The sequence below is a fragment of the Malaclemys terrapin genome, chromosome 2, assembly GCF_027887155.1.
Source record: "Malaclemys terrapin pileata isolate rMalTer1 chromosome 2, rMalTer1.hap1, whole genome shotgun sequence".
In the NCBI taxonomy this organism is placed as follows: domain Eukaryota; kingdom Metazoa; phylum Chordata; order Testudines; family Emydidae; genus Malaclemys; species Malaclemys terrapin.
The window spans coordinates 226,980,241-226,998,624 of record NC_071506.1 but is presented as its reverse complement, the minus strand read 5'-3'; the positions used below and the strand labels follow the sequence as shown (position 1 = coordinate 226,998,624).

Below are 18,384 nucleotides of genomic sequence, written 5' to 3'. Positions count from 1 at the left end.
TCAAAATTTCAGCAAGGTTTTTTAACAAATATTTAAACCAACTTGATCCTCTCTTCCCTTATTTCACCTTTTTCTTTGCTGGCCAGTGATGTGGCAATATAACTTGAATTCACGGTTGATGCGTGATAAAACTCTGCAAAGGAATATGACAGTTTTTGTTTTTATGAATAAATCAATTTAGTGTCCAGTCACTGGGGCTGGGATTTTCAAACGACCCTGGAGGTGGGGACCTTACTCACGCTCCTTTGAACATTCCAGCTTTTGTTGTTGTTGCTGCTATCCTTTACAAAATATTGGCAAACAAATTTTAAAATACTATGATCATGATTACTCTTGTCTGAGTTTTCATCCTGTCATTTTCTTTCCTACCTGTCCTTCCCCCAAATGACTTTCAACTGTAAACAAGCCATTTGCTGCATAGCCTTCTTTTTAAATAAATGGTCATAAGTTTTGTGAATGGCTTTTTCTCTTGCATTGCGTGTCAGGATAGAGCCAGTTATGAATCCACATATCCGAACGGATATTTACATTTGGGTTTTCAAAATGATTAATCCAGGTGTGATTGGCTTTTTTGACTTGCTCTGCAATCCTTTAGAATCTTACTAAGTGTAGTGTAGTTTCCCATTCACAATACTTGCAATGGTTCTCTTGGCTCCTTCAGTTTTTAAAATTGTTTATTTTCATCAGGAAATACTGAAAGTGATGGAAGGAGTGGCACGTGGTCTGCATACGCTGCACAAAGCGAATATAGTTCATGGATCTCTGCATACAAATAATGTGTTTGCTGTGAATCGAAAACAAGGAATTGTTGGAGATTTTGACTTCACCAAATCAGTGGTAAATTTTTTTTTAAATTTATTCAAGGGTTTCCTTAATCTCACTCAGAATTCTGCATTCTGAGTTATATCATGAATGCCTTTCCTATTTTTTTGGTACCCCTTATTGTGAAAATATAAAGATAGGTTTTATTGACAAATTCTTCATTTGCTAGTGTATTTTGAATACTACTTCAAATGTGAAAGCGTGCCAGAGGTGGGCAAACTACAGCCCGCAGGCCACATCTGGCCTGCAGGACCCTCCTGCCTGGCCCCTGAGCTCCTGGCCCGGAGCCCTCCCCTACTGTTCCCCCTCCCCTGCAGCCTCAGCTCTCGGCGGCGGGGCTGCAAGCTCTTGCCGGGCAGTGCAGCTGCAGAGCCATGGCCTGACCCAGTGCTCTGTGCTGGGCGGTGGCGTGGCTGGCTCCAGCTGGGCAGCATGGCTGCCTGTCCTGGTGCTCTGGACGGTGCGGCTATAGCGCCACCAGCCACCAGTGCTCCAGGAAGCGCGGTAAGGGTGCAGGGAGCAGCAGGGGTTGGATAGAGGGCAGGGGAGTTCGGGGTGGTGATCGGGGGCGGGGGTGTGGATAGGGGTTGGGGCGGTCAGAGGGGAACAGGGGGGTTGAATGGGGGCAGGTATCCCGGGGGGGCAGTCAGGAAGGGGGGGGTTGAATGGGGTGGCAGGGGGCAGTCAGGGGCAGGGGTTCCGGGGGCGGTCAGGGAGAAGGGGTGGTTGGATGGGGTAGGGGTCCTAGGGGGACGATCAGGAATGAGAGGAGGGGTTGGATGGGGTGGCGGGGGGCAGTCAGTGGTGGGAGGTCTGGGGACAGGGAGGGGTGGATGGGGCAGGGGTACTGGGGGGGGCCGTCGGGACAGGGAACGGGGGGTTGGATGGGGCATGAGGCCATCGGGGGCCAAGAAGCGGGGCGGGAGGTGTTAGATAGGGGGCAGAGGCCAGGCCATGTCTGTCTGTTTGGGGAGGCACAGCCTCCCCTAACCGGCCCCCATACAATTTCAGAAACCCAATGTAGCCCTCAGGCCAAAAAGTTTGCCCGCCCCTGGTGTATGCAATGATTCTGAATAATTCCAAGATAGTGTCGTAAATACTGGTGGAATAAGTTTCTGTAGGCACTATAACCTGAAAAAAAATATGACCTTTACTGAGTATGGCCCTGGTTCAGCAAAGCAGTTAACAAAAGAATATGGGTATTGTTGTATTGGGTCAGCCTTGTCCAAGTCTAGGTTTGTCTAGTCCAATATCCAGTCTCCAACAGTGGCAGTTAAATTCTCTGAAGATTGTGTCTGCACTGAGCATGTTCCATTCATGGGCTGCAGGGGCTGGTCAGGACTTTCTCTGCAGTTGCTCCTCCTGGCAGTCATGGAGTGCTGTCGCGCTGGGCGCAAGAACTGAGAGCAGGAAGTATCTCTGCTGTGCTCTAGGTAATCCTGGAGTCCAGGTAGCCAGAAGGAGGAGAGATGCAGCTGACTCAGGTGTGGACCAGAGACAGAAGAAGCAGGAAGCCTGACAGAATTGAGACTAGAACCTAGTTCTTCTGAGTCCCAGTCCAGTGCTTTACTGCAAGGCCCACCTTCCTTCTCTGGGCTGAGAAGGAATGCTGCCCCGCTAGAGTTATGTACAATAAGGAAACCACCTGGATATCTTTACACATCTCTTCAAATTTCTGCAGATTACATGTTTGATAAGTGGGTCCTGTGTGCTGTAGTCTGTTAATCTGCTTTGTGGTTACCTACCCTTTGTTCTAGAGTTGTATGTTGCTATCAAAGTTCTGTCTGTGTCTAGAATGGCTTAGAGAAACATTGGAGAAAAGTATCTTCTCAAATTTCCTTTATTTCAACCTAACATCTCAGTCTGTGTTTCTCCTGGTACTGGAGTATCTTTTCATGGTGGGTACTCTCCAGTATGCAGTACCGGCAAGAGATTTTTAGGGGGTATGGGTTACCGGAAAGACTAGGGGCTAGCCCCCTCCACCTCCCTGATCTGCTCCTTAAAGGAGCAGAACACAGCTAGGGAGGGCATTCATTCATTATATGGCTTTAACAGCACAATGCATATGCTAACAAACTTAAACAAAGGCTGTTAAATTTGTCAGGAGCCCTGGGGTGGGGAGCGGGCCGTACCGGAAGGTGTTTAAACGGTGTTTTTGATTCTGTTTCTCCCCATTGGTCTGAATTATCCATGGCATTCATAGTGCATCACATCAAGTCCAAATCATTAGAGGAATGCCTCTGCTTGCACTGACCAGAGGATGTTTGGATTCTGATGTCAGCCCAGTTCTGCAGCCTGACAGGAATCAGGTGTTGTCCCCGGTATACATAGAATTCTTCTTTGTAGCCAAACTAGTCTAATATGTATTTTGCTAACTGGAACTGGAGCAGCAAAACAAAGAAAACAAATGCCTCATTTTCCAGCTTTGTGGGTGAGAGAACTATACGTGAAGATTATAATGCCGGACACTGACTAACTTTAACCAGCTGCCTCAGGAATCTGCCAAGAACTTTGCTGAAAATATGTTCCTTATCTTAGCAACAGAGCTAAGGCTTATCAAGCATCTGCCCACCTTTATTCAAATGACACTCCTTCTGATCTGACAGCTCAGGCATTGTCGTTTCATCTAGAACAATTTACAAACTTGGAACCTAACCCTGTAAATCCTTAATCATTTGATCAATCCCATTGAAGACAATGGGACTATTTGCATGTCTATGGACCGCTTTTGTGGTAAGAGTTTCAGGAGTCTGTTCTGTTCCTATAAAGGAAGTTGAATCTCCCATTTAAATCCACTGTTTGTGTACAATATCATAATGCAGTTTAGGATACAGGTCTATTTAAAATTTGTCTTTTAATAAGTCATACATATGCTGAAATGGCTCCTCACCCAACTCCCATAAAAACAGACTGAAATACTACATATTTTTGGGAAAAGTGAGTAGTTAAGCATGTTGATGTTTGTATATACAAACACCCATTTCATCACTGTACTGGAAAATATAGCTGAACTTAATTTTCTATGGAATTTGAAGAAAGTTGAACAGATCCAATTGTTTTCTGTGTTAATCAGTGTGAACCTGAAAAAAATGACATGTTTTCTAAGAGAAAAGACTCAATCCATACTTAGTGAAATTTTTTTCCCTTCCAACTGTTGTTCAGAAGGTGCTACAAGACACATACATATGTAACTTCATGAGCAGAGGGTGGAGAGGATACCCTCCCACATTATGACCAGCAAAATAAATAAATAAATAAATAAAATCTCAGAGTTCACAGATTTGCAAAGCTAAAAACCTGTTATGCTTTAAACCACCTCAGCACATACCAGGTTTATGAACATTAAAGAGTTAACTGCAAAGGAACTCTGAAGCCCGCTAACCTGAAAGTGTGCCAGCTAGTATGCCCTCACTGACTAAAGGTGCAGTCACACCTGAACAGCTAAAAATTAACCTGACCCTTTTAAGCTAAACAGAGTCATGTCACTGGCTCCATCTCTGTTGTTACATAACAGATAACAAAGCTCCAGTGGGGCATGGTGCTGGCACATAAGGTCTTAGGTACGTGGTGTGATTTTTTTCAGAATCTCTTCGGGGAATAGTCATGTAGGTGAAATATCTGGTACTTATGATTATGCTATTTCTATGCATGTATATTCATCTTGGTATCTGAAGTTATGAATATTAGTTGTGTTTACTACATGCTTGCTCCTGTGGTAATCCCCAATAGGTATTTAGCCAACACTCGAAGGGACAAGTCAAGTTGAATGGCCCATTAAGGAACATTTAGTTCACAGTGGACCCAGGAAAACGCCTGTCTACACTTTATGGACTTTTTGTGAATGTTCTAACTAGAATATAGGTGGGGGGGATAGATATGTAACTTGCCCATGTGACTCCAAACACCATCTTTCACAGTAAGAACAGATTTCCCTTTACTTGGCACTTGGCAGAAGCTCAAAAGGCCTTGTCTGGAAACATACATCAATTTTGCCTCTTTCCTGCTCCAGCCTCTGGACTCTGAACATATACTAATGGGAGCATTCTAACCAAGGGACTGAGGACTTTAAGGTAATCTGGAGCCTTCATATTTCCTTCATCCTTTGTAGATGGACTTATGAGTTGGATATGGTACGAAGACTGTTCTAGCCTCATTGATTACTGATTTCTCCCTTGCAATGGACAAAGATCAGATGTCTGCTGGCTTTCTCACATGAGTCAGCAGTCTTTGATACCTGTGATATAAGCAACATAGTCCTTGCTTGAGTGGTTTTGTTCTTTCCTCTCCAAATGTCAAAGCCTGTTCCCATTGAACTCAATAGCAAAACTCCTTTTAATCTCAAAGGGAACAGGATTTGGCCCCAAGAGATGAGTGATTTCAATCAATTACTTATCTGTCCAGAGACAGTTCTCATGCACGTTCTGCCAGGCTGATTTTGATTGCCGCTCCTGTATGTCATGCTGAGGAAAATAATAAAACAATTTGGGCTGCAGTTCTGTCAAGATGTACATGGCACACACAGGTCTATGCCTCTTTTCTATCAAACCCAGATGGCGCAGCATCTTTGCTTTCCTAGTGCCTGGCAGAGAACAATACTTAGATAAAGACAAGCTGGCAGAAGCTTAGTTTGGACATAACACACTATCAGTGCCTCCCTTAAGTGGAGTGATTGTCCTTCCTAGCCTTCTTTCATTTAAGAGGTTTTCAATTTGGGGTGCTGCTAGATCCTCGATGATACCTGGAAGTACAGGTGGCACCAGGGGCCTAAAGCATCATTTTACAACTGCATCTGTTTAGCAGATGCAGTTGTAAAATTTTAGACTGGTAAGGGTGATGTCGGAGGGGACGGGGAGAGTGTGGGGGCCCCAGGCTGGGCAGGGAGGAGTCACGTGCCCTCCCTTGTGTCCCTCCCATGAGTGCAGTACCGTCAAGAAAAGATTTCTACTTGCACCACTGGACTAGAGCCTAGTTCTTCTGAGTCCTAGTCCAGTGCTTTACTGCAAGGCCCACCTTCCTTCTCTGGACTGAGAAGGAACGCTTCCCCTCTAGAGTTATGTACAATAAGGCAGCCAGCTGGATATCTTTACATACCTCTTCAAATTTCTGCAGATTACATGTTTGATAAGTGGGTCCTGTGTGCTGTAGTCTGTTAATCTGCTTTGTGGTTACCTACCCTTTGTTCTAGAGTTGTATGTTGCTATCAAAGTTCTGTCTGTGTCTAGAATGGCTTAGAGAAACATTGGAGAACAGTAGCTTCTCAAATTTCTTTCATTTTGACCATAACATCTCAGTCTGTGTTTCTCCTGGTACTGGAGTATCTTTTCATGTGTAATTTTTGGTATTAGAATTGTTATTTTTCATGATGTGTGAGCAAGAACCAGCTAGTCCTGTGTTTTAAGAGTGATACTTCATTGCCTTTATTCCCTCTGTGCTCCATTTTTCGGTGATAGGAGACCTTTTCAATCCTCTGTTTGGACTATCATTGAAGGAAAAAATGTAAGGCAAAGCTGTTCATGTGAGATCATGAGGAATGGGAAGGAATGTTCATTTTACTGTATTGTCAGTTTGGCTTAAAATTGCTGATTGTAATGTTGTCCCTTCTAGGATCAACGTGCCTCTGCGAACTCTATGGTAGTGGGCAACTTGAACTTAATTTCCCCTGAATTAAGAATGGGACACCTGGCATCTCCATCCTCTGACATGTATGCCTATGGCTGCCTTCTATTCTGGGTATGTTATTGCTTATGAAAATGACGTTTGGTTAATATCATGAAAATATATATATAGCAGGAGTTATAAATAGCAATAAATGTTATGTCCCTCTTCTGTTTTAACCTGTCCTATTGTAATGAATGCTCATATTTTAAATTGAGTGCTGTGAGCAGAGGGAATGGGAATTAGGTCTGTGAGCAGAAGAATGCATTTTTCAATACAATTTACAGTGTGGCTTGTCTCCCTAAACAGCAGCACTTAATAAAATGAGGCTTTTGTTCTGTACACTGCAGCTTGTCAGTACTACTATATTTCTTATTCTTTCTGTGTAAGCTGCTTTCTCTAGCTTCATCTGCAGGTCAGTAGATAGTTGCCTTCATTTTCCATCCCTCCCATGTTCTGAGTCAAGAATGGGATTGTCAGGTGCTCTTTTTCCTGCAGTATCACTTGGATTTTCATTCCACCTGTGGTATCAAGTCAAGGAAGAGAAAATGCCCCATTTTCAGTTAGTTACTGGATCATATTAGGTAATATGCTCTGCCATAACTCATGCTGCTCTCATCTATCCTGGTTTTCTGTTGCTTTACTTCTGTGCCCCTTTGCTTATGGTTCTGAGGATTCTAAGAACATAAATATGGTTGTTGTAGAGTGTAGCAAGCCGCCAACTCACCGGTGTGGCACCTCCTGTTGGTCAGTCTGGGAATTAGCTCATCCAGCTCAGGAGCGCCCTCCTGGGGCCGGTTTCTCCCCTGCCCTTACCTGCTCCTCTGCAGTCCCTTTATCTCCTCCAGTTCAGGCCCTGCGTCCCTCCCAGACCACGGTGTCCCTTACCTTGGGGTACTGTCCCCCGGCAGTGTCCCCACACTCTGGGTCTCCCCTTCTCAGGGGAATCCCAATCCCCCTATACCCACCTTGCCTCAGTGGCTACTTCTACTGCCCTTCTCTTAGGGGCAAACTGCAGTCTGTAATGGCCACTCATCACTGGCAAGGGGGTTGGACCTAGTGCCTTTGTAGCCCCAGCTGCCTCCTTGAAGCCCTAGTACCTCCCCTGGCGTTTAGCAAGGCTTCAGCCTGGGGACTCAGCAGACCAGAGCTCCTCAGCTCTGTCTGCCCCCTTCCCCAGCCCTCTCTGCCTCAGGTACCCTGCTTGCTCTCCCAGGCAGCCTGGTCCTCTCTGCTCCCCAGCTGGAGCAAGAGTCTCTACCAGGCAGCTAGGTCCTTCTTGCTCCACTGCTGGAGCAAGACTCTCACGGCTCCTTACTCACAGCCCTCTTATCAGGGCCACCTATGGCCAGCTCCCCAGCCAGCCTCCCTCAGCTGCTCTCACTCCTTTTATCCCTGTTACACAGACATATGTTTGTGCAAAATTCTAATTTAGAGAGGCTCCGTCGTAAGGGTCAGTATTATGAATATAGGAATTTGGAGAAATGCCCAGGAAGCAGGGGTGGAGAACAGTATGGCTGTGCCCAGCAGTCCACCACAGAAGCTCTCTAGTTTGTTTTTAATAAAAAAATTATTCCTGTCTCTTTCACTGATTTGCTGTTTAATAAGGACCCCAAGATCATTACATGGTGTCAGAAGTGCCGTATGAAAAGGAGACTGTAGTAATTATGAGGTTTATTCTTGTGTTTGAAACAGAAAGGGGAACACGTAGAGCAGCAAACAGAGAAGAACAAAGGCTATTTTATGTATTTTATGAGCACAAAAGTAGCTCGACTAGCTTAAGAAGAGAAGAATGCTAAAAATGGATGTGTTGCAACCTCCATCCAGTCTGCAGTTGATGGGCAATGCTTCAGAGAACTGAAAAAAATTCCGACAGAGATTTGAATTGTGCTTAAGCAGCCATAGAGGCAGAGGAGAAAAATTATAAAGCAAAATCATCAGTCTTTTTAATGATGTTGGTGAGGATGCTTTGGATATTTGTAACAACTTTAAGTTTGAAGAAGATGAAAGCATGAGATTAAGTAAAATTTTGACTAAATTTGAGGAACATTGCATGCCAGAAGGAATGAGATCTTTGAGAGAGACGAATTCTTTACATGCATGCAAAAAACTGGTAATATCATAGAGCAATATGTGACAGAATTAAGGAGACTCAGTAAGACCTGTGACTTTGGTGAGCTGACGGAATTTCTGGTCAGAGATAAAATAATTTGTGGCATTCAAGACAATGTGTTGAGTGAGAGCTCGAGAGCTCCGTGAAGGAGATATAACTTTAGGAAAGCTCTCCAGATGTGCAGAGTAGCAGAAACTACGAAAATGCAAACCAAAGAACTGAATTCCCAAGAAGGGATTATCCACAAACTAACTACAAAAGAATATAGCCAGAAAAGGTCAAATCAAAAAGTGGAACCACTCGCTATGAAAATCACTGCTGCGGAGAGACTTGGAACACACGGTTATGAGGAATGTGTGGATCACAGCATGGCCCCAAACAGTGTATTGCCTTTGGGGGAAACTTTCATAAATGTGGGGAAAATAATCATTTTGCAAAATGCTGCTCATCCCAAATGCAGAAAAGTCAAGTGCATTCAGTTGATGACAACCTGGTTGAGCAGTTTTACATAGAGGTGCTGGGATCAAACAGACCTAATGAGAGGGACTGGATACTGCCTATGAAAGTGAATGTAACAATTATTCCACTCAAACGTGACATAGGCCCTCAGGTTAATATACTATCTGAACAAGATTGAGACTGAAAATAAGACTAAAACTTGGATCAACAAAAATAAAAGTAACTGGTTATTCTGGAACAAATCTACCTGTATCAACTATAAAAACCCTATATACAGGTTCCTGTTCTTTGCAGTGCCAAAAGAGGTGATACCAATTTTAGGCCTTGTCACCTGTGGAAAAACTCAAACTGGTATAATGGGTGCTCTCACTACAAGATCATACTGAACCTGGCTATGAGGCACTCATTTGGAAATATCATGATCTGTTTCAAGGGTTGGGTTGATTGCAGGATGAACACTCAATCCAGATAAGCAGGTCCCTCCAGTTTTACATCCATGTGGAAAGGTGCCATTTGCACTCTGTGATAAACTCAGGGCTCAGCTCACAAGGATGGAAGCAATGCAAGTAATGCAAAAAATTGAGGAGCCAGTGGAATGGGTAAGCTCCCTAGTTATTGTGGAGAAAAATAATGGCAAGCTGCACATATGCTTAAGTTCAAGAGACCTCAATAAAGCTATAAAAAGAGAACATTTCAAACAGGGCCATCCCTAGAGACTGACTTTTGTTGTAGATATTTTTTCCAATGAAGGATGTAAAACCTGATAAGATTTCAGCCATTGAAAGGATGCCTCATCCCCCAGTCAAAGAAAGATGTCCAACAGTTCCTGGGAATGATTAATTATCTTGTAAAATTCATACCTAATCTGTCTACAAAAGCAGCAGCTTTGAGGAAACTCCTAGAAAAACAAGAATGGTACTGGGGTGCAGAACAGGAGGAATCTGAAACAACAGCTGATGCACGAGCCCGTGATGAAATTCTATGCACCAGGCAGGCCAATTAAAATTTCAGCAGATGCTTCACAGTCTGGGTTAGATGCAATGATTTTACAGAAACAAGAGGACTGTTTGCAATCAGTAGCATAGACATCCAAATCACTGACTGAGGCAAAAACAAGATACGTACAGATTGTGAAGGAGCTTTTAGGAATATCGTTTGCCTGTGAAAGAGCCAATCAATATATTTATGGCTAGACAGTGGTTGTTGAAATGGACTCACCCCTATTAGTATATTAGTATTATTTGGCAAACAACTAAGTGGCTGTACCTTAAGGTTTTAAAGAATGATGATAAAGCCGAAAAGTATGATTTGATTTTAGCCTACACACCTGGTAAATTCATGTTCACTGCAGATGCACTTTCCAGACAGTGACTCCCACTACTAAACCAGAGAGGACCTTGGAGATAGAGATGCAAGCCTATGTAGAATTGGTTTGTAAAGTCAATTCCCTTAGGTAACAAGAAACTGCAACAGATAAGAGGGGAAGCGGAGAAAGATGAATCATTGGGGATCCTTTAAAAAGTCATAGTTATAGGGTGGCTTGAAGTAGGGTGGATTTGATTTAAATCATGATTTAAATCACTAGTCAGGAAGACTTGATTTAATAATGGATTTCTACATAAAAGTGCATTATTGTTGGTTGTTATAACCTTAATACATATTCTTCACAACCCAGAGATAGATGTAGGTTTCATTTTTAGAAGGTACACACTATACATTTTTAAGTGATTTATTTTGAAAACTTTTCAGCTTAGTTTTACAGCTATATCAGAAAATGAATGATTGGTTATTTCTTTTACCAAAGGTAATTGAAGCAGATATTTATGAAGTCATTGGGAGGTGAACTATTTCCAATTCAACAGATTAATCATTAATATTTGGAGGATTTTCTTGCCATGCTGTATTAGGAGGAGAACATCACCAGACAGACATTTAAATTGTTTTATGTAATTAAAACAATAATATTATGTATTCTGGATATTTTTCTTCAACAGCAAACATATAATATTTTAACAAAACAAGCATATGAATTTTTGAGTTTAGTTAAACATCCAAGTTTTTTAAAATCAGGTTTGTTTTTGTTAAAATTGTTTTTAACTAAAATAGTTAAATGAAATATTAAAAAAAAAAAAAAGAAAAATTAAATCATCTATGTCAGCCAGGTCAACACGAGAAACTTAAAATATTGGCTTCTGCAGCTAATTCAGTCATCTTCACCTTCATTTTTCTGTTTGTTCATAATCTGGAAAAGAAACACAAGCTTTCCTGCTTTTTCAGGTCCCAAACGATTTCTCAGTTTGGAATGTATTAGTCCAAAGGAAGAAAATACTCTTTCTACATCGGCAGAAGAAGCTACTGCTGTTAAAAGTGAGATTATCACTTCAATAGTCTCTGAATCTGAGTGCTTAAATTACTTCCACCGTTCACTGGTGTGACTTTCCTTAAAACATCATCAGCAAACATATATTTCGTGAATGGTTCACCCTTAGCTCTAAAGTTTATTATAGTTGGCATTATGGAGGGATGATTGCTGGATGTCCATGTCATAGCCAACTCCTCTTCTTCAGGAATTAAGGTTTGACCTTGGTACCGAGTATTGAGAATATTTGCAAGAAAATGAGCTGGAGATAGTGCTTGTCCCTTTGGTTTTTTTAATGCTTGTAATTTAACTCTGTCATTGCACATTTCTCTTTTTAAGATCTCACTCAGTTCCTTCCAAATATCAACAGCGTCAGTAATAAAACAGCTATTTCCCTGCATTTTGTTCAAGGCTACAGAAGTAGGGTTCGGGGTACCCAGCATGTGTTCAACATTTCTCTTAAGCCCAATGTTGAGAACTTTGGCTGTGACAGTGCCATCTATTTTTTCACGATTTTGTTCGCAAACTGTCATCAGATTAGGCCAGTTCTTGATATAGTGCTCAAAACAGTCCACTACTGAGTTCCATCACACATCTTGTGGGAGTTAGCTTGGTTCCTCCCACTTTTTTCAGAGCAGCTGCTGCAAAGTGGTTGTTAGGGAAGTATTTTGCAATTTCAACAACATTAGCCTTTATTTCTGGAACACTGAAGTCTTTGGCTAGGAGGTGCATCAAATGAGCATTGCAACCATATGTTATTAGCTTGGGACTCTTCTAAATAATTTCTTCTCATCTTGGATACATTTGCAGCATTGTCTATGACCAAGCTGCGTACTAGACATTTGAATTTTTTTCTCAGTTTGTTATAACTTTTACTGCCACTTCTTGTAAGTATTCTGCTGTGTGTGCATTTCTTGATGTATCAGTTGTTTCTGTATGGAAGACATTCCCTTCTTCTGTTGTCACACAAGCACATACAACAGGATCATTGTGGACATTGCTCCACCCATCAAGACACAGGTTAACAATTTCAACCTCTAGACCTTTTGCACACTGCTCAATTTCTCTTTCATACACTTTATCCAGCAATTTTCCTTCAGCATCTGCTCTGTTGGGTGGACTGTAGCCTGGTCTTAATGACTGAACCATGTTAATGAAATGTGGATTCTCAATCATACGGAAAGGAGAGTTTGTTGCATAAACAAACTGGGCAATATTTTCATCAGTTACCTCTTTTTGTAATCTACTGGTTCTTATCACAAACTTATCTATGATTGTTTCTGGATGTTGGAGATTTTTTTTCTTTTTGCTACAGGTGCTATACTGTGGCTATGTGACATACATGATGTGACTGAAACACTATCATTGGCAGATACCTCTGAAACTACAGAAAATGATTATCTCGAAGGTGGATAGTCTTCAGAATCCTGTATGTTGAGGATGGATTCTCCTAAACAAAATAAGTCAATGCAGTTATTTAATTAATATTACCATACTGCTCATTTAGTATTACTCATTGCATTCATTGACACTCAGTACTACTTTAAAGGTGAAATTGTAAAAGGAAGATCTGCCTATTTCAACTATTTACTTTTTTATCACAACTGCATCTAAAATGATAGTACCATAGAGTAACAACTATATATTTTTTCTCAAACATGAGAATTCAAGAATAGTCCAGAAGGAAGACAGGCAGCCCTTAAGAAAGAAGTATGAAATAAAAAAGTTTACCAACCTGGAGATCCTGCATGTTCAGACATGTTCCTTTCATCATCTTCAACACATCCTCCTCCTGAGAAGGAACACTTCTCATGATATTGTTTCATTCAGGCAACCAGGCCTTGCATTTCTTTGTTGCACTGTTTGCATTTTTCACGCATGCCTGTCTTACCCACAGGTAGAGGAACTTCATTAAAATATTCCAAAACTGGGTCTTTTTTATGGCCTGTTGCCATTATAGGTTTTCCCTTCTAGTGAGAGAATGGTATGGTAGATCTCAAATCAATGAAGGCTACACTCAGAAAGACCTCAGGACTTCTGGAATATGCTGCATAAACAGTTTCACTTTTGTTTCTGCCTGTCCCTCCCTTCTCACATTTATCTCCAGACTTCTTCTCCTTGTCTAGATCTATTCTGCCCACAACAATCTTCTATTCATTGAACTTTTAGAAACTGCACTTTTGGAGAGAGGTAAGGGATTGACTTTGTGTATACAAATTTGCAGAGAGACAGTAGGGTTGAGGTCTGTTATTTCTCACTTCTATTTATTTATTTATTTACAAACATTTTTGCTGTTAAGAAGCGTGTTATCTCTGGAGACACAAATCCACAGTTTGAGAACTGCAAAACTAAGCATCTCTGATGGTATCTTCTAGACTGAACACTGAGTCCCATTGAGTACATAGAAAGATTAAGCTAAATAATCTATACAGAAGTCCCTGGAACTCTATAAGATTGGGACCCTAATCCAGGAACTATTGGAGCTCATTTACAACATTTTTCTTAAACATTACATGAATATATTTTCATACTATAGAATTAGAATTTATAATCCCTATTCCATGATGCGATATCTTTGAGCTATAATGTATCTTAATTAAAACCTATCTTTAGATAGGTTTTTTCCCTCAAAAAGTATTTTATCAAAAAAATCTGATTTAAATAAAAAAAAAATCATTGATTTTTTTTATCCATCCTGGCCTGAAGAAATAAGAAGTTGCTGTCCAAGTATAAGAGACTATTGGAACTGCAAACATTAGATGGGGTGATTTTCAAGAGCAGCAAGGTTGCAATACCAATGATCCTCTGGGAAGAAATGCTATAGAAGATCATGAGGGTCATTTAGGAATTGAGAAGTGTAAATAATGAGCACGAGAGAGGTGATGTGTTGGCTGTGGATCAATCACAACATTACTTACTAATGTGGTAGGAAACAGCTTTTCATGCTTGAAAAACAAGTCATGCCAACAGGCAGAACCACTAAGACCTCAATCCATTTCACTAAGGGCTTATGAGAAGGTAGGCCCTGATTTATTTAGCTGGCATAATAAATAGGTTAAAGTATATGTATTCCTGCATGTAGGGAGTAATGTGAATTTTACATACAAAACACACAATTCTTAGAAGAAAGAATGCAACACAAGCTTTAGGCCATAACAAGTTCAATCCTAAATTCAGTGCTGACATAAGCAGGTGTTGCCCCTATTTCTCAGTATTGTGGAAAGAAGTTCATTGATGGAGTTAAGAATGGAGTGGTAACATCTACTGTGCCTTTATCCAGCATTGACTGCTAAGCAGTGCCAGTGGTCACTGGAATGCTGCTAAAGAACACTTTGGTACTGGACATGTTTCTTCCTGGGAAACTGAAAATTCTATGTCCTTGCCCTGCATAACCACTGGGAGTGTGTATGGGGGAGGGAAATCGCCTGGTACTTTTCACAAGAAAAGAAACCCTTCTATTCCCTAACCACTTTAAAATGTTGTTCATAGCTGTGGGAAAAATGAGCTAGGGAGTTCCTAGTGGGTGTGGGAGTTAGTGGTGGCTGGCAGGGTGAAGCAAAAAGATGTGTGTGTGGGGGGGGAAGCAGGGGGTTGAGGAGTGGCACACAGATTGGAACATGGTCAACAGCTGCAGCTGTACCAGTGGTCCTGGAAAGAGGCAGGAAAAAGTGGCCTATATGGGAGGAGGAGGAAAAGTGAATAAAGAGGTGCAGAATTGGCTGGTGAAGGCTGGTTCTACCTAAAGAAAGGTTTGTAATATGATGTGACAATCGCGGCCCTCTGAAATCTTATCAGTTCCATAGGTACATCTGTCTGTTTCCAGCCCAAATTCCAGATCGATCAATACACATGTAATTATATAATTGCCCCCTTGTAATTCAAATTGGTATAGTAGCGTCACCGTACCTCACTGGGTCACAGCTGAGAATGTCAAATTCAGGACAGACTGCTGAGAAATAGGGCAGACGCATTCCACACTGGTGGTTATTCTATCATTAGATTATACCCAGCCAGTAAAAAAAATGAACTTCTGTATCACCACACTGGTCACACCACAAGAGGTCAAAAATGCAATCTCCTTATGCATTCGAGCCCTTAGCTCACCACCCAGACGCTGGACTTTACAATGAGTGATTACTGAAAACCAATTTTATCAGATATAGAGTTCTTCCAATCCCAAGGGATCAGCCACATAGCCAGGTCAATATATAACTCCGATCTTACTCAATAATCACGTTGATACCAATCCTTTAGTAGCTAAAACTAAAGGTTTAATAATATAAAAAAGGAAAAAAAAGAGAGTTATTTAATGGTTAAAGGATTATAGACATAAAAGTGATTTTCAGTGTTCATAGATCAAGATCACAGCAGTAATGGAATAAACTGCTGGCTTGCAGAAGTCTCTCCGGAATCAGATTGGGGGTCATCAGTCCTTGTTTAAAGCTTCCTTGTTAGAAATCCAGTGCAGAGAAATAAAGCAGGAAATGAAGACAAAATTAAGATGTTTCAGGGGTCTTTTATATCCTCTGCCACGTGCATGGAATTTTTACTGTCCCAAACAAAGCCCATAGCCCCCTTTGTGGAAAGTTACTGGGCCAAGATGGATTCCAGGGCAACATGAGCATATCATATGTTTTGCTGAGTCACAGAGTTTGGTCATTGGCCCCTTGGTATCTGAGGAATCTTCAGGGAGAGCTGTCTGGCGGGATGAGTTTCTGCTACAGCCCGTTGTGAGAACTGAGTGTCCTTGATGGGCCATCAACACATAGGTATCTAACCTTGATGTAAATCTATTTGAGAGGAGTCACCCAGGAACAAACACATTTGAGATACAAATAATAGTCAGTATTCAGAACTTTAGATCTAAAGATGATACATGGATTTAACCAGGATAATCATATTTGATAGCTTGTAACTTTTCCATTTACACCTTACATGACACACTTTGTACAAGTTTTGTTGCAGTTGTATAACCAGTGGTTATATCAATTATATAAATGGTCATATTCAATCATACAGCATCACAGGTTGTATTTATTGTTTGGCACAAACTCTTATGCAGTGATACTGTGCAGCATTAAACAGCTGCCACGGTTTTGTCCCAGACTCTGCAGAAAAGATGTAATATCCCTCATTGATCAGTACTGTAGATTGCTATTTGCCATCAGAGGTGAGGTAAGTCTCTGTTTAGTCAGTATTGTGCACTTTACTCCATACTTCAAAAGAAATTGTCAGATTGTCAATATTTTTAGGCCTCTTGCGACATGGACCAGTCAATGACTGAGAATTGAGACATGGCCATTCTCAGTTTGGTCCATGAGGTTTTAGAGTTGTGGGCTCAAGCACTGTTCCATACAATAAAGGCTCATAGGCCTGGTGTGTATATATATGTTTCCATCTTGGTCTGAAGATGTTTCTCCTACAAGCTTCCTTTGGTCATAGTTTAGAATTTTTTGCAAGGCAGTTACAACAAGAACCTTATTGCTCTTATGGGTAGGATACGGTGTGACTGAGGGGTGGCAGACAGGGCTAATCATCTTACAATATACTAGTAGGGCTTCTTCTAGTAGTACATCTACAGCCAGATCCATGATTCTGGAGTTTGAATCTCATTTTTAAAAGGCTCTGCTCACTTCCCTTGGAGCCTCTGATAGCTTTGTCTACTTTTGATACTAAAAGTAAAATTTCTAGTGGTGGTTATATCTGTATGAATAATGTAGGTGGCCTGGAAGCCCCCTTTTGGGTTTTCCAGTACTGAGAGTCTGTACTAAAGATTTCTGGAGACTTATTCTAAAGCTAGTATTCCCATTTCATTTGGAAAAAGAGATCTCCTTGATCAGTTTTTACCCCTCTGTAAAACTAGAGGTGAGATAGTAGCATGCTTTAGAGATGAGACTCTAATTTTTTTTTTCTGAACCATACACAGTCATATTTGAAGTTATGCAGGGATTGTATTTTTAATTGCAGCTGTTTGTTGGAGATCAAGAATTTAAAATTAAGGAAAATGGAACCCCTGAAGTGGATGAACTTAATATGGTATGTGAACTTCCTTATCTGGCAGCTAAGTGAGAGACACAGAATATAGGCCATTGCTGTTTAGTTGGTTTTATTAAATGTTTGGTTAAAATGCCATGTTTATAAAATGTTTAATTGACAGTTGGGCTGTAAGAATTCTCAGTAGCATACACAAATGGAATCATTATTGAAAAGGTGGAAGAGGATGAAGTTCTCTTAATATTTGACCCTGTTCTTCACAAGAAATAAACCACTTGCCTCTAATGTGTTTATCTAATAAAGCTAGTTTACATGCATACAATTTTACAAGTTTAGGGCAAAACTTTCAAATGTGGATGCCTTAAATTATGCACCTAAATAAGGATCTGATTTTTTCAGAGGTGCTGAACACCTACATTTGAAAATGTTGGCCTTAGTGCTTCCTGACTGCTTTAAGAAGTATGTTCTCATGTTAATGCTGAAAGATTACCACGTAATTCTAATGGAAACTGCCTAATCTTTTAAAAATGTTCATTGCTATTACAAAAAGTTATTCTGTGCCCTTCACCATGTAATTTAGGTGTCACTATCAAACACACACTAATGTATATTAATATTAAATTAATATTTCATTAATATTAGCCATAAACAGGAAATCAACAATTTTATTGGTAATGTCAATTTTAACAAACCGTTACTATTTGAAAAACTGCAAACCAGAATTGAAGAGGTGGTCTATGAAATAGACTGGCCCTGTTCCATTTAAGGCTTTATTGATCTCCTTCCTTCTGTCCCTCTGTTTCCGCTCTTTCCTATGCATTTGTTTCCCCATATACTTGTTTTTACTGAAATCTTCAACAACCTCCCAGCAAAGTCCTGTGCCTAATTCACAATAGCCTGTTTGTCATTGTCACATCTTTAGTAAAAGTAAAAAAAAAAAAAAAAAATACACTCTGTATTTATACAATGATTACATGTACAA

At 40.8% G+C, this 18,384-nt stretch overlaps 1 protein-coding gene across 1 annotated transcript in view; it reads left to right on the top strand.

The window, feature by feature from the left end:
• Window positions 1–18,384, top strand: part of STK31 (serine/threonine kinase 31) — a 102,195-nt gene that overhangs the window by 70,504 nt on the left and 13,307 nt on the right. The window contains exons 20-22 of the mRNA XM_054021080.1: window positions 688–837; window positions 6,427–6,552; window positions 17,376–17,444. Coding sequence (XP_053877055.1) covers window positions 688–837; window positions 6,427–6,552; window positions 17,376–17,444 — 345 coding nt within the window. The remainder of the gene's footprint in view (window positions 1–687; window positions 838–6,426; window positions 6,553–17,375; window positions 17,445–18,384) is intronic.